Source organism: Pseudorca crassidens, chromosome 7 (genome assembly GCF_039906515.1).
Source record: "Pseudorca crassidens isolate mPseCra1 chromosome 7, mPseCra1.hap1, whole genome shotgun sequence".
Classification (NCBI taxonomy): domain Eukaryota; kingdom Metazoa; phylum Chordata; class Mammalia; order Artiodactyla; family Delphinidae; genus Pseudorca; species Pseudorca crassidens.
Genome location: NC_090302.1, coordinates 87,765,571 through 87,782,853, shown reverse-complemented (window position 1 = coordinate 87,782,853; position 17,283 = coordinate 87,765,571). Strand labels below are relative to the sequence as shown.

The 17,283-nt window shown below is 36.5% G+C and overlaps 1 protein-coding gene across 11 annotated transcripts in view; it reads left to right on the top strand.

Moving 5' to 3' along the window:
- Positions 1–10,696: 10,696 nt before the first annotated feature.
- Positions 10,697–17,283, top strand: part of ZNF782 (zinc finger protein 782) — a 54,961-nt gene continuing 48,374 nt past the window's right edge. The window contains exons 1-4 of one of the 11 annotated variants that reach the window (XM_067744867.1): positions 10,727–10,811; positions 11,911–12,134; positions 12,416–12,507; positions 13,036–13,086. In XM_067744867.1, coding sequence (XP_067600968.1) covers positions 13,072–13,086 — 15 coding nt within the window. In that variant the 5' untranslated portion in view covers positions 10,727–10,811; positions 11,911–12,134; positions 12,416–12,507; positions 13,036–13,071. The other 10 variants (XM_067744866.1, XM_067744868.1, XM_067744862.1 and 7 more) reach the window with 10 other exon arrangements.

Sequence of the window (17,283 nt, the reverse complement as noted above, 5' to 3'; positions counted from 1 at the left end):
TGTGATGGAAGCTGCTGAGGTCAAAGAACTGAGGTTGCTTTCAATATATGTTGATATTAGTAAACCCTACTTTTCTTCCTTGCTCCTAGCCATCTCTGTACATCTCAGCTTTGCCAGTCTCTGGGAAGGTAAAACTGAATCAAGTGCTTTTTGTGTGTCCTGAAAGGCTGGGAAGCTGGTCATTCACTCCACTCTCCCTTTCCCTTCAAGGAGAATGGTTTCTAGCTGGGGAATTTTCTCTTGGCACTGAGCAGTGCCAGCTTGGAAGACAGGGTGATGTAGGCAAAACGAAGCTGTTCTTCTTTCCCTTTTTGTGCAGTTATTTTCAATTGCTTTGTTCCACTGTGTTGCTGAAGTTTCTTAAGTGGACTCCAGCACTCTTTTTGTTCATGGAGAGATGTCTAATTGTTGATCTTTGTTGGGGGATGGAGGCTGAATTCTCCTACTCCACCATCTTGGTTACATTACTCTGGCTTAATAATATATTGTTAAGGATTTTTTCATCTATATTCATGAGGGATATCAGTCTTTTCTTTGCACGGGATGTCTTCATTTGCCTTTGATATCAAGATGAAACTGGCCTAATAGAATGATGTGAGACATGCTCTCTTTTCTACATTTTCTGGAATAGATGGTGAGGGATTGAGATTATTTCTTCCTTTAATATTCAGTGGAATTCACCAGTTGAGTCATCTGAATCTGGGCTTTTATTTCCTGAAAGGATTTTAATTACTAATTTAATTTTATTATTTGTTATAGATCTATTGAGATTTTCTATTTCTTTTTGAGTCAGTTTGGAAATTTGGATCTAAGAATTTGTATCTTATAAAACGTCTAATTCGTGGCATAAAGTTGTTCATAATATTCTCTCATACTCCTTTAATTTCTGTATCTAAATTTCTTGTTTTGGTAAATTCTTGCTTGGAATGCTAGCTAAAGGATTGTCAATTTTGTTTATCTTTTAAAGAGCCAGATTGACAAAATTCTGGTTTTATTAATTTTTGTGTTTTGTATTTTGTTGACATGTGTTCTAACCTTTATTATTTCCTTTCTTTTGCATGGTTTCTTCTTTTTTAGTGTCTTGAGGTTGAAACCTATGTTATTGATATGAGACTTCTCTTCCACTACAGGTGTTTAACAGTATAAATTTCTTTCTAAGCACTGCTTTAGGCACATCCTATACATTTTGATATACTATTTAAAATTTTCATTTACTTCAAAATACTTTCTAATTTTCCTTCCAATTTATTTTTTGACTTATGTGTTATTCAGACATGTGTCATTTAATTTCCAAATATTTGTGGATATCCCAGATATACCCTGTTCTTGATATTTCACATTCCACTGTGGTTGGAGAACATATTTATATTGTTTCATTCCTGTTTAATTTATTGATATTTGTTTATGGCTGAATACACGGTCTATCCTAGAGAATGTTCCATGTGCTGTTGAAAAGAATGTGTATTCTGTATTTATTGAACGGAGCATTTTATATATGTCACTTAAATTACTTTGGTTGATAGTGTTTTTCAGATCTTTCTTCTATAACCTTGCTGATTTTGTTTCATTTTTTTCTATTATTTTTGGACATTAGGAAATTGAAATTCTCAACTATTATTGTTGTATTGTCTATTTCTCCTTTCATTTCTATCAGATATTGCTTCATGTATTTTGAAGTTCTGTTATTATATTTGTATACATTTATAATATTATTGACATTTTATCATTTGGATTTGTCCCTCTTTATCTCTAGTAATATTTCTTGTTTTAAAATCTACCTTGTCTAGTATTAATACAACCACTTCAGCAGGTTACTACTTGCATAACATATCTTTTCCATCCTTCTACTTTCAATGAATATGTGTCTTTAAATCTAAGATATGTCTTTTGTAGCTTGTTTATAGTTGGATCTTGCTATATTATCCATTTTGTCAATCTCTGTTTTCTAATTAAGTTGTTTAGACTATTTACATTTAGTGCAGTTATTGATAGGGTCAGAGTTACATTTGCCATTTTGCTATTTGTTTTCTGTTTTCAGTCTTCTTTGTTCTTCTGTTCTCCCTTTGATGACTTGTGTAAAATATTTTAGTACATTATTTTAATTCTTTTATTGATTTTTACTACATTTTTGAATTATTTTCCTAGTGTCTGAACTTCGTATTCCAATATACATCTTAACTTATTGCAATCTATTTGAAATTAATATTAACTGAATTCCCATGAAATATAGAATGTTTTCTACAATATAACTCTATTCTTTTCCCTTCTTGAGTAATTGTTTTAATATATATTACATCTATATGCCTTACAAACCAACAATACAGTATTATAATTATTTATTTATACAATCTTATGCATTTTAAAGAATTTAATAGAAGAAATGAGAAAATATATTTATAAATTCTTTTATTCTTAATCTAGATATTTATTACTCCTGGTACTTTTCATTTCTTCCAGTTGATTTGTGCTAGTGTCTAATGTCATTTTCTTCTAGCCCAAAGAATTTACTTTAGTATTTCTCATAAATCAGTTCTGATAGCAAGGAATTCTCCCAGCCTTTTAAAATTCAGAAATGTCCTTATTTCACCTTTATAACTGGTGGATAGTTTTGCTGGATAAAAAATTCTTCATTAGCAGTTTTTCTTTCAGTATTTTGAATATGTTATTCCACTGCCTTCTTGAGTCCATTTTCTCTGGTGATAAGGTAGGCTTTTATTTATAGTGATGCTCTCCAGTACGTATTAAGTTGTTTTTCTCTTTCTACTTTTAAGATTTTTCTCTTTGTGTGTGGCTTTCAACATTTTGACTACAGTGTGTCTGGGTACACAACTCTGTGTATTTATTCTACTTAGGATTCATTAAGCTTCTTGGATGAGTAAATTAACATTTTTCATCAAAGTTAGGAAGTTTGGGCCATTATTCTTCAAAAAATAACAATAACAATTGGATTCACAATTTGAGGAAGTATATTAGATGAAACTTGATACATTTAGTGCAAAAGTCTAGGGACCTTGAAATTGGAATGAGTACATGTCTTTGGATTCAGACATAGCCTGAATACATTGAGCATGATGAGTACACCTTGATCTAATAAGCAGTTGTTTTTCCCCATGTGAGACAGTTTCTACATTGCTGGTACACAACTATTAGATAAATCTCAAAATCATTATCCTGAGTGGAAAAAAAAACATACAGAAGAGTATGCACCATATGATTCCTTCTGCATGAAATACTAGAAAATACAAAGCTAACCTATAGTGACCAAAATGGAGGGGGACAATTCCTAGATGGAAGTGACTGAACAGTTTCAAAAGTGATCCAATATATTTGGCTCTCAATAGATGGAAATTATTTTAAGTATTCATTCTGATAAGGCTTGAATACAAGAATATCTTCAAGAGGGACATTATACTTCTGAATCTTTTATAAAATTCTACGTATAGAAGAATGGATGCCAAATAAATACACCTTCTCCCCCAAACCCTACTAGGATGGACTCAATGTGAGGTCAAGATCAAGGTGAAGATATTCACTTAGGTAGATTTACCAAGCATCCAGGAAGCCTAATGTTATTATCAGAGGAGAAGGATATGGCCAAGCATCTGCTACTAGTTGGTCAGAGCAGATATTCTCTGCTCTGTACACCTTACCTGGCAAATTAGACACTTGAAGCTTGTGAGGCAGTTCAGGCTTGTTGTACCTGAAATGCTCTCTGAAATTTTAAGGCCTCTAAGGTTGACTAAAAGTTACTGCTTGTGAGCAGATATGAAAAAGAAGTGATTAACTGACTTCTAACAGTGGCACTCTCATTTCTTTCTCACCTAATACTAAGGAGTGATCCTAATATAACTCATCCCTCTTCTAGGGGAGTGCACACTCTCCTCAGGGTCTGCCTGTACAACCTCCCTTACTGACTCCAGGTGCATAGTGGGAATTTGAAAACCAACTATGCTTGGAGGGAAAATTGCAAGGTCTAATCCAGAAAAGAAAAAACACACAAAAGGAACTCAAGATCTTTCTCAATACTAAATGCTGCAAGCAAAATACATAGGGTAGCTGATTGGATGAAAAAAACAAAATCCATCTACATGCTGCCTATAAGAGACTCACTTCAGAGCTAAAGACAAACAAAGATTGGAAGTGAGAGGATGGGAAAAGCTATCTCATGCAAATAGAAATGACAAGAAAGCAGGAGTAGCAATACACGTATAAGATAAAGTAGACTTTAAAAAAAGTCTATTACAAAAGACAAAGAAGGGCATTATTTTTTTAATAAATTTATTTATTTATTTGTTTTTATTTTTGGCTGTGTTGGGTCTTCTTTGCTGTACGCGGGCTTTCTCTAGTTGCAGCGAGTGGTGCACGGGCTTCTCATTGTTGTGGCTTCTCTTGTTGCAGAGCATGGGCTCTAGGCATGTGGGCTTCAGTTGTTGTGACACACGGGCTCTAGACCGCAGGCTCAGTAGTTGTGGCACCCAGGCTTAGTTGCTCCACGGCATGTGGGATCTTCCTGGGCCAGGGATCAAACCCATGTCCCCTGCATTGGCAGGCAGATTCCCAACCACTGCACCACCAAGGAAGCCCAGAAAGGCATTATTTAATGATACAGGGATCAATACAAGAAGAAGTTACAATATTTGTAAACATATGTGCACCTAATATAGGAACACCTAAATATATAAAGCAAATATTAACAGACATAAAAGGGAGAAATTTATAATAATACGATAATAGTAGGGGAATTTAACACCAACTTACATCACTGAACAGATCATCCAGACAAAAATTCAATACAGAAACAGTGGCCTTAAATGACATATTAGACCAGTTGGAATTAATAGGTATCTACAGGACATTCAATCCCCAATAAAAACATAATACACAATATTTTCAAATGCATGTGGAACATTCTCCAGGATAGATCCCATGATAGGACACAAAACAAGTCTCAACAAATTAAAGAAGATAGAAATTTTACCAAACATCATTTCTGACTACAACGGTATGAAACTAGAAATCAGGTACAGGAAGAAAAGTGGAAAAAACACAAACACATGGAGATTAGACAACATGCTATTAAAAAACCAATGGGTCAACAAACAAAGAGCAAATCAGAAAATATCTTGAGACAAATGAAAATTAAATGCAACTTTCCAGAAGCAGTTCTAAGAGGGAAGTTTATAGCAATACAGGCCTACCTCAAGAAATAAGAAAAATATCAAATAAACAACCTAAGCTACCATCTAAACGAATTAGAAAAAGAAGAAAAAAGCCCAAAGTCAGGAGAAGGAAGGAAATAATAATGATCATAGCAGAAATAAATAAAACAGAGACAAAAAAATAACAACAACAACAGAAAAGATCAATGAAATCAAGTGTTGCTTTTTGGTTTTTTAAAAAGCTAAAAAAATAGATAAGCCTTTATCCAATCTCATTAAGAAAATAAGAGAGAGGACCCAAATAAACAAAATAAGAAATGAAACCAATATCACAAAAATACAAAAAAAAATCCTAAGAATACTACAAACAGTTATATGCCAATAAATTGGACAACCTGGAAGAAATGGATAAATTCGTAGAAACATACAATCTTCCAAGACTGAATCAGGAAGAAATAGATAATCTGATCGGACTGATTACTAGTATTGAAATTAAATCAGTAATCGAAAAACTCCCCCAAAAAACAAAATCCCAGGACAGAACAGCTTCACAGGGGACTTCTACCAAACATAAAAATGAGAGTGAATACCTATCCTTCTCAAACTATTCCAAAAAGTTGAAGAGGGGGCTTCCCTGGTGGCGCAGTGGTTGAGAGTCCACCTGCCGATGCAGGGGACATAGGTTCATGCCCCAGTCCAGGAAGATCCCACATGCCGAGGAGCGGCTAGACCCATGAGCCATGGCCATTGAGCCTGTGCGTCCGGAGCCTGTGCTCCACAACAGGAGAGGCCACAACAGTGAGAGGCCCGCATACCACAAAAAAAAAAAAAAAGTTGAAGAGGAAGGAACATTCCGAAACTCGTACTATGAGGCCACAATTACTCTGACACCAAAACCAGACAAAAAAGAAAATTACAGGTCAATATCATTGATGAACATAGATGCAAAATGAAATATTAGCAAACCAAATTCGACAATACATTAAAAGGATCATACACCATGATCAAGAGGAAGTTATTCCAGGGATACAAAGATGGTTCAATATGTGCAAATCAACCAATGTGATACACTATATTAAAAAAAAAAAGGCTATAAATCACATGATCATCTCAATAGATGGAGAAAAAGCATTTGATGAAATTCAGCACTCATTCATGATAAACTCTAAACAAATTGGTATAGAGGGAACATATCTCAACATAATAAAGGCCATATATGACAAGCTCACAGCTAGCATAATACTCAGTGGTGAAAAACTGAAAACTTTTCTTCTAAAATCAGGAATAAGAAGGAATGCCCACGCGACACTTCTATTTAACATAGTGTTGGAAGTCCTAGCCACAGCAATCAGGCAAGAAAAGGTAATAAAAGGTATTCAAATTAGAAGGGAAGAAAACTATCACTATTTGCAGATGACATGATACTATATTTAGAAAGCCCTGAAGTTTCTATCAAAAAAACTACTAGAACTAATAAATAAATTTAGAAAAGTTGCAGGATACAAGATCAATGTACAGAAATCTGTTGCTTTCTGTACACTAATAATGAACTATCAGGAAGAGAAAGCAAAAAAGCATTCCTATTAACAATTTCATCAAAATGAATAATATATCTTAGGCATAAACTTAACCAGGGAGGTCAAAGACATAACTCTGGAAACTATAAGACATTAATGAAGGAAACTGAATAGGAAGCGAATAAATGGAAAGAAATCCAATATTTGTGGATTAGAAGAATTAATATTGTTAAAATGTCCATACTACCTAAAACAATCTACAGATAAAATATCCATGAAATTTTTCATAGAAGTAGAACAAATAATCCTAAAATAGTGCTCCCTGACTTCAGACTTTACTACCAAGCTACAGTAATCAAAACAGTATGGTACTGGCACAAAACAGACACATAGATCAATGCAACAAAATGGAGTGTTCAGAAATAAACCCATGCACTTATGGTCAATTATTCTATGACAAAGGAGGCAAAAATATACAATGGGGAAAAGACAGTGTCTTCAATAAGTGGTGCTGGGAGAACTGGACAGCTGCATGTAAATATTGAAATTAGAACATTTTCTCACACCATATACAAAAATAAACCCAAAATTGATTAAAGACCTAAACATAGGACTGGAAATCATAATATTCCTAGAAGAAAACAACAGCAGTACACTCTTTAAGATAAGTCTTAGCAATATATATATTTTTTTGATCTGTCTCCTAAAGCAAAGGAAACAAAAGCAAAAATGGGACCTAATCAAACTTAAAGGCTTTTGAACAAAGAAACCATCAACAAAACAAAAAGGCAACCTACTGAATGAGAGACGGTATTTGCAAATTATATTTCTAATAAAGGATTAATATAGAGTTCATACAACTCAACATAAAAAGAAAAGCCCTATTTTAAAATGGGCAGAAGACCTGAATAGACATTTTTCCAAAGAAGACACAGATGGCCAACAGGCACATGAAAAGATGCTCAGCATCACTAATAAATGCAAATCAATCACCATAGTACCTCACACCTGTCCAAATAACTATCATCAAAAAGATAACATATAATAAATGTTGGCAAGGATATGGAGATAAGGGAACCCTCATACACTGTTGATGAGAATGTAAATTGGTACAGTAACTATGGAAAACAGTATGGCTGTTCCTCAAAAAAATAAAAACAGAGCTACTATATGATCCAACAATTCTGCTCCTGGATATGTGTCTGAAAAAAAATGAAAACACTAATTTGAAAAGATATGTGCACCCCCATGTTCATAGCAGGGTTATTTACAATAGCCAAGATATGGAAGCAACCTAAGTGTCCACCAACAGATAAATGGATAAAGAAGATGTGGTATATATACAATGGAATACTACTCAGCCATAAAAAATAATGAGATTTTGCCATTTGCAACAACATGAATGGACCTGGAGGGTATTATGCTTAGTGAAATAAGTCATACAGAGAAAAACAAATACTGTGTGTTTTCACTTATACATGGAATCTAGAAAAGTAAATGAATGAATATAACAAAACAGAAACAGACTCACAGATACAGAGAACTAACTAGTGGTTACTAATGGGAGAGGTGTAGCAGAGGGGCAATGTAGGAGAAGGGGATTAAGACGTACAAACTACTAGGTATAAAATAAATAAGATACAAGGTTGTAATGTATAGCACAGGGAATATAGCCAATATTTTATAACTTTAAATGGAGTATAATCTATAAAAATATCGAATCACTATGTTGTATACCTGAAACTAATATAATATTTTAAATCAACTATACTTCAATTTTAAAAAATGATCTTGCTCAGTAGTACAAGCAGAAACTTGGTCGCATATATTTGGGTGGATCCTTAGGGTATTAAACCAGGAGGGATGAATTATGTTTAGATAGGGGCAAATTTATCAATATGCGTATACCCACGATGGACTCAGGAGCAGCCCATGCTGCATTTCATACCAATGAAATATGTATTTCTCTAACGAGATCCTGATAAATATTTTTTAAAACTCCCTAAGTTTTTTTTGACGTGCAGCCATCTTTTGTGGTAACCTGAAGACATCTGTGGTGGTGGCTCTTCAATAATGAAGTCTGTGAAATAGAATAGATGGGCACCCTACAAAGATACTTTTTGACATATATACCTATATGAAATTCTGTGTCTCGTGGGCAGAACACACAAGTCATCATAACAGGGATTCAGATCCTCTTTCTCAGTCCTTGATATATCCTACTTTATAGACAGGAGGCTTCAAGTAAAGGAGAGACTGGGTCCTTTTGACAAAATTTCTCGTAACTTAACACAAGTATATACACAAGTATATAACACAAGTATATACAATTAATCATTCCCCAAAAGTCCCTAAGGGAGACCTGTGCCATCTACCAGTTGAATCTCCTTCAAACTGGATCTACAATGTATGGTAGCATCATTGGAAGTTATGGCTACTGCAATTACAGTCTCACTTAGGAGTGGTTCTCAAATGTGTAGTGATAAGAAATCTTCCCAGGGGCAAATTTTAAGGAGGTACATTTAGTAGTTCACTTTGTGAAGAAGAGATGTGTCCTGAGGTTAGATTTATACTGATTCATGTCCAAAGCTCAATGAGTTGACGGGTAGAAGGGGGCTAGACAAGAATAAGACTGGAATAAGAGGTCTGGAGGAGACAGATGTGGATGAAGTTCTAGGAATAGGTACTGAATAGGGTTTACAAATGCTTAAGAGAGGATAGGACATTAGAGGGAAGAAAACAAGTGAGGTTTGTGTATTTATAATTTTGGCTGGCTGTGCAGAGCCATGTAATGGCCATTACAATGTTTCTCTTCCTAAGGCCACAGCTCTCATAAGTGTAGCCTTTTCTGCCAGGCTCTGGTAATATTACTTACCCTCACTATAAGCCTGATGGTGATAATGGGTCCCTACCATCATCAGTTACAGGATGCTTCACCAACCCTACCCATGTTTTTGGAGCCCCCGTTTATTAAACTCAGGTGTCCTTTTGTTTCTTGACAACTGACACGTGTTTTTTGAGGTGACCCTGACAACAACCCTGATCATAAACTCCATGGGGATAGAGAATTTAATATCTTTTATCTGATGTTGTTATCCCAGCATCTAGAATGATGTCTATCACACAGCAAGTTTTCAATAAATATTTGTTCCATGAACATATGTAGTGACCACTTTCTTTCCGTTAGTGAAATTTATGTTAAAGTCTATTATGATTGATTTAATGTAATATTGATTTAATACAGTTTGACCAGCATTTTTGTGCTGTTATTTGTAATTCATTAAAGAATGACAAAGAATTACGTATGTCAGCAAAAAGCAAGCAAACTTGTTATGTGCACAGTAATCCAAGATCAATGTAATTTAATTAACAAAATTTGTTGAAATAATAGAATTCATCTGAAAACAATGTTGAGTCATAAAAACTAACAGCTTCCTTATATATCAATACATCTATACCTGCAGCACTGCCTTGACCTCCAGTAGAATCTCCACACCGGACTCCAGGGGTGCCAGCACGGGGCTTAGGGGTTAATGGGTCTGTTGGCTGTATAGAAACAGTGTAGAGGTCCCAAGTTGAAAAATTACAAAATTATAACTTTACAGCTATTTAATTTCAATCCTAAATACCTCAGTCATCCTGCCTTTTTTTTTTTTACAAACCAATTTTCTTACGTAACTCAAAATTTTTTCACACTTTACCTACGTAATGGTAATTTTAACGTTTTCAAATATCCAATCCATATTCAAGTTTCCCCAACTGTCTCCAAATGACTTATGAAAAAACTGCTAGTTCAATTGGGAGCCAATAGAGGACCACCCTTTGCATCTGGCATTTAAGTTGATATTTAACCCGTTCTCTTCAGGATCTTTGAGAGGCTGGGCAGGATATTTGTAAGACATCGCCCTTCAGCTTTCTAAAATACGTAAACGCCTAAACAGTGACTGCAGCAGTGGACGCGGAGGTCCATGGGAAATGTAGTCTTGAATGCTTCTGTTTTACCGCGCGGCACTCTGGGAAGGGGATTCTGGGCTGCTTCTGCGCGTGTGCGGCTGTATCCCCGCCTCCTCTTTCGTCTTCTCTGGACTCCAGGGAAGAGGTTTGGGAAGCTGGGAGTCGGCACGGAAAGTGAAGGGTGCGCACCTGGGGTGAGAGTGCGGGGGGACCAGCTGAGAGGGGTGCATTTGTGCCTAGGGATGGAAGCGGAAAATCTTTGGGACTCCCTCCCGCCAACGCCGGTGTATGCGCCCGGGCGGGCCCTCAGCCTGGGGGAGGCCGGTAGGGGGTGACCCCGGCCCTCGGGCTCCCGGGGTACAGGTCGGGCTGGTCCGGTTAAGAGCAGGTGCTCAGTGTAGGCCTGGGTGTGTGGGGACTGTGTGCTCGGCCCCGCCTGCAGCCCGACAGGGGAAAAAAAGCCCATGTCGGCGGCAGGGGGCAAAGTGAATTTATAGTGCTGACGGTGGCCAGGGGTCTGCGATGAGAGCCCCAGCTCTGGAGCAGAAGGGCCCGGTAAATTACAGGTCTGTCACCTGTAAGCAGGGTTACAGAAGGAACCTGGGTAAGAGGTATTTCATATGAAAATGATACTAATGATGACTGTTTCATGGCGTTGTTTTGAAACTTAGATCTAAGTCATCACTTCTAAAGCATTTAGACTAGTGCCAGATACTGAGCACTGAGTAAGTGACAAGTGCTGTTATAGTTGGAAGACACTTTATTCTTTTCATTGGACGGCTTTATGTTATCTCACTACCACTTTAACAAAAACCGAGGCTCAGGTTGGTGGAACGGTGTGGTCAGGTCACAAGCTAGTAGTGAGGGAGTTTAGATTCAAGGGCAGGTGTGCTTTACTTACAGCCTGTCTTTGTCTAAATATCACACCTACCTAATACCGACATTGTAGCCTTCACAGCACTTAGCAAAGAGGCCTGTCGCTGGTTCCCAGAAGTATAAGGGAAAGTGAATGTAGATGGAATCCTACCATGTGTCAAAATGTGTTCTGGGATTTCTAGTGTCTCTTCAGGTCACTTGGGGCAGATAGAGGTCCCTGGCCCCTTCTGCATTGTCAGGCTGTCTGTCTTTTAAGTCTGGTATTATAATGAATTCCAAGAATTAGGTTTTTGCTCCTAAAATGAATTGTTTCTTGGATCCACGTCCCAGTTACCTTGAAACAAAGTGACCCTTGTGAAGTAGGAAGCAGGGAGTCTCTGTTAACAGGGAGTCTCTGTTAACAGGAGTCTTACCTGGAAGAGAGCACCCCTATGACCTTAGACCTCGTTCCAGAGCCTCAGAGCAGAGACAGAAGAGCCCAGAAAGGAGCCGATCCTAGATTTGCAAGATCAGAAGCTGTTCTTAATCTCCCTGCTCAGAATGAGCCAGTCTTGATGATGACCCCATCTCCAGAAGCCACCAGACTATGTGACAGTGGGGGGTTTGGGCCAGCCTTGAGAAGAGCAAGGTGAGCTGAACTGGTCCAGGGGCAGGCTATTCAGGAAAGGCCATTTTGCTGGAGAGCTTGTGAGGGTGAGGTCTGGGGGTAAGGGATAACCAGGCAGAGGGAAGGAAATGCTGTCTCCACTCCCCTTAAATGCCCCCCCCCAAAGATGCTGTGTTGCTGTCACGTGTGTCTGTCACCACATGTGACACTAGTGATATGCTGACCTCACAGGATCCCAGAATGATGATATGTGAAGGGTTTTCCAAGGTCATCTATTTCTAACTCTCTTGAAATCTTTAAAGACATCGGGCCTGAAAAGTTCAGTGACTTGCCCAGGGAAACCCAGTTTGTTTGTTACAGAATCAGGAAAACAGTGCACTTCGCCCTCTCACAGGTAGGTCACCAAAAGGGCCTTTTGACAAATATATCACGGCTGAAACAATTAAAATTTCCTGCCTTAAGGCATCCCATCTCTTTTATTAGGCTTTCTGTAGATTGTTTATACCAGCGGGTAAATAATATTAATAAGAAAAATAGATAAATGGTGCATACTGAGTATTGTTCTGCTACGTTAATTTTAATGAAAGTATAGTGTCTTATCCTTTGGTGTATTTAATTCAGCTAATCTTCTGTTGTTTTTATTTACTTGTGTTGGGACACATGCATTATTTTTAAAGTGATTGAGAAAAGTTTACATTCACTCAGTTAAAAACTGCAGATTTAATCCTCATGGTCATCTCAGAGTCACACAAAGACAGGTGGTACCACCTGTATGTGATCACTCTAGTGCCTTTTCAAGGCCGAGAGGGCCCTATGCCTATAAGGAAGATGATCCCCAACTGGGGTGCTGAGATTTTGGGGGTGAATCTTGGAGCTATAAGACAGGTTATGTCTCATGACACCCATCTTTCTGTCCCCTCAGCTGAACCACAGTTCTCTACTCTCCCAAGAGCAGAAAATGAACATACCTCAGGTGAGCTCTTTATTCTTTCCCCATTTTGCATTTTTGTGGATTTATAAGGTTAAGAAGCATCCATGCATTAAATGGAAAAATAAAAATAGATCAAGTCAATCTTGAGGGATAATATACACTATTTTACTATTAATTGTGATGTTTGCTGTCAGCTTTTGGTAGGTTACCTTTGTCAGGGTAAGAAGGTTGCCTCCATGTATCTGTTTGTTAAGATTTCACATTAGTCATGAATGTGCATTAAATTACATTGATTACATTTTGTGTATCTATTGGAGCAAAGCTATAGCTTATTTCCTTTAATCTATAAATACTGTAAACAGTATAATGGATTTTCTAATGTTAACTTAAATCCCTGTGTAGACCCTAATTGCTAATAAGTGTGGTAAGTTGCTTCTTACATATCTTCCTAGGACTTTTTGCTAATACTGTATTTAGGATTTTTATTTTTGTATCCACAACTTGGATTAGACTATGCTTTCTTGTTTCTGTGTCCAATTATGGTATCATGGTCATAGTCTCATAAAAGGAAATGGGACATTTTCCTGCTCCTTTTCTTTAATAATAATTTAGATGAGAAAATTGTGTTACACGTAGATTTTGTTAAACTCACCTATAAATTAGGGCCTTATGAAGACTTTTTGCATGAAGATTTTGATTAATTTATTGGTCATAAGTCTATGATGGATTTGTATGGTTTTTTTTAGTGTAACTTTCCTCATTACGTTTTCATAGAAAATTGTTCATTTTTATTTATTTATTTGTAAATTTTGGCTGCGAAGGGTCTTAGTTGTGACACACTGGATCTTTGTTGTGGCATGCAGGATCTTTAGTTGTGGTATGCGGACTCTTAGTTGTGGCACGCAGGGTCTTAGTTGCAGCATGCATACAGGATCGGATCTAGTTCCCCAACCAGGGATCGAACCTGGGACCCCTGCATTGGGAGCTCAGAGTCTTACCCACTAGACCACCAGTGAAGTCCCTATTTATGTTTTTAAATGTATTTTCATGAGCTTGTTGATAGTATTCTCTTAGGATTTCAAAATCTTTGTTATATCAATAATTTCCTTTTTCGATCAACTTTAAAATTTTATTTCAGTGTAAAGCTTGCCAATCAGAAAAGGACAAAGTATGTTCTCGTTGGCCCAATCTAAAACTAAGAATTTCTGTGTCTGAGGGTCTTAGTATTCTGTGCTGGCAGAATAGAATAGAGGAACTGGGAGTAGAGGAACGTGCACTTGCCATGTTTGTGCTTTCTACCTTTGCATACCCACCTGTCAGCACCATTTGTTGACAAGAGAATCCTTTCTCCATTGAATTGCATTGGCATCTCTGAGGGAAATCAACTAGCAACCTATGTTTGGGTCTGTTTCTGGATTCTGTTCACTTCTTTTTTTTATTTTTTAAAAAATTTTATTGAAGTATAGTTGATTTACAATGTTGTGTTAATTTCTGCTGTACAGCAAAGTGACACAGTTAAACATATATATACATTCTTTTTTGTATTTTCATTATGGTTTATCACAGGATATTGAATATAGTACCCTGTGCTATACAGTAGGACCTTGTTATTTATCCATCCTATATATAAAGCTTGCATCTGCTAATCTCAAACTCCCAATCCTTCCGCCCCCCACCCCTCCTCCCCCTTGGCAACCACAAGTCTATTCTCTATATCTGTGTGGACTCTGTTAACGTCTGATGACCTTAATCCTTTTGCTAATACCACGTTGCCTTGATGAGTGTCTTTATAGTAACTCTTGAAATCAGATAATATGTGTCTTCCAACTTGGTTCTTTTTTAGGAGTGTTTTGGAGATTCTAGGTACTTTGCTTCTGTATAGAAAGTTTTGAAAATTGGCTTGTCTCTCTCAGGAAAGCCTGCTGAGATTTTGATTTTGACTGCACTGACTCTATAGAATCTGTAATATCGATCAATTTGGGGAGAATTAACATCTTGATCAAAATGTCTTCCAGTACATTAACACATTATCTCTCGCAATGTGGGGTTTTGAGGGTTTTCATTTTTATTCTTTTGAGTCAAAAGGATAGTTTTCACTTACAGTTTAAAAGAATAAGTCTACATTTTGAAGATAAACTCTAGTGGGGTAGTAGTGAAAGCAGGAACAATATAGGAGGCTATTTCTATAATCCTAGCAATAAATGATGATCATTTAAGGGTGTTAGTTGCTTTCAAGTGGTCAGATTCTGAAGGTAATTTAAGGTAGAGCCAACAGTCTAGGAGTGTGTGTTTCTTCTCCACAACCTTACAAATAGAGTGTGCCATCAAACTTTTTGAATTTTTACTAATGTGATTAAAAATGATAACTCAAGTTTAGTTTTACAAGCTTTCCTCTTCTCATGAGTGAGGTGGAACATCTTTTTGTTTGTAATTCATCTATATTTCTTTTTTATTGAACTGTTTATTTCTTACTGTTTTCCTGTTGATGTGCTGATTTTAATTAATATATCCAATATATCTTTATAGCCATTTTTCAGTGATATAAGTTGCACAATTTTCCTAGTTTTTCATATTTTTGCCTTGCTCATGTTTTTTTTAATTTTTGCCATAAAGGCATTTGTTTTTTGCTTTTAACTGTGGTGAACTTTTTTGGCATTTAAAAAAATGTATTGAAATACAGTTGATTTACAATGTTGTGTTAGTTTCAGGTATACAGCAAAGTGATTCAGTTATACAAATGTATATACATATATATACATATACATATATATACGGTATATATATTCTTTATCAGATTCTTTTCCATTATAGGTTATTACAAGATATTGAGTATAGCTCCCTGTGCTATACAGTAGGTCCTTGTTGGTTATCTGTTTTATATATTGTGGTATGTATATGTTAATCCCAAATTCCTAATTTATCCCTCCCCCCCCTTTGCCGTTTGATAACCATAAGTTGTTTTCTACGTCTTTGAGTTTATATCTCTTCTGTAAGTAAGTTCATTTGTATCATCTTTTTAGATTACACATATAAGTGATATCATATAATATTTGTCTTTCTTCTTCTTATGATAATCTCTAGGTCCATCCATGTCACTGCAAATGGCATGATTTCATTCTTTTTTGTGGCTGAGTAATATTCCATTGCATATATATAGATATATGTAAATATATACACACCACATCTTTGTCCATTCATTGGTTGATGGAAATTTAGGTTGCTTCCATGTCTTGGCTATTGTAAAATGCTGCAATGAACATTGGGGTGCATGTATCTTTTCGAAGTATGGTTTTCTCCAGATATATGCCCAAGATTGGGATTGCAAGATCATATGGTAGCTCTATTTTTAGTTTTTTAAGGAACCTCCGTACTGTTCTCCAGAGTGGCTGCACCAATTTACATTCCCACCAACAGTGTAGAAGGGTTCCCTTTTCTCCACACCCTCTCCAGCATTTGTGATTTGTAGATATTTTGATGATAGCTATTCTGACTGGTGTGAGGTGATACCTCATTGTAGTTTTGATTTGCATTTCTCTAATAATTAGTGATATTGAGCACCTTTTCATATGCCTGTTAGCCATCTGTATGTCTTCTTTGGAGAAATGTCTGTTTAGGTCTTCTGCCCATTTTTGGATTAGGTTGTTTGGTTTGAGCTGTTTGTATATTTTGGAAATTAATCCCTTGTCAGTAGCATCATTTGCAAATATTTTCTCCCAGTCTGTAGGTTGTCTTTTCATTTTGTTCATGGTTTCCTATGCTGTGCAAAAGCTCTTAAGTTTAGTTAGGTCCCACGTGTTTATTTTTGTTTTTATTTCCATTACTGTAGGAGACAGATCCAGAAAAATATTGCTGTGATTTATGTCAAAGAGTGTTCTGCCTGTGTTTTCCTCTAGGAGTTTTATAGTATTTGGTCTTACATTTAGATCTTAAATCATTTTATTTTTGTGTATGGTGTTAGAGAATGTTCTAATTTCATTATTTTACATGTAGCTGTCGAATTTTCCCAGCACCACTTGTTAAAGAGACTGTCTTTTCTCCCTTGTATATTCTTGGCTCCTTTGTCATAGATTAGTTGACCATAGGTGTGTGGGTTTATTTCTGGGCTTTCTATCCTGTTCCATTGATCTGTATGTCTGTTTTTGTGGCAGTATCATAGTGTTTTGACGACTGTAGTTTTGTAGTATAGCTTGAAGTCAGAGAGCATGATACCTGCAGCTCAGTTCTTCTTTCTCAAAATTG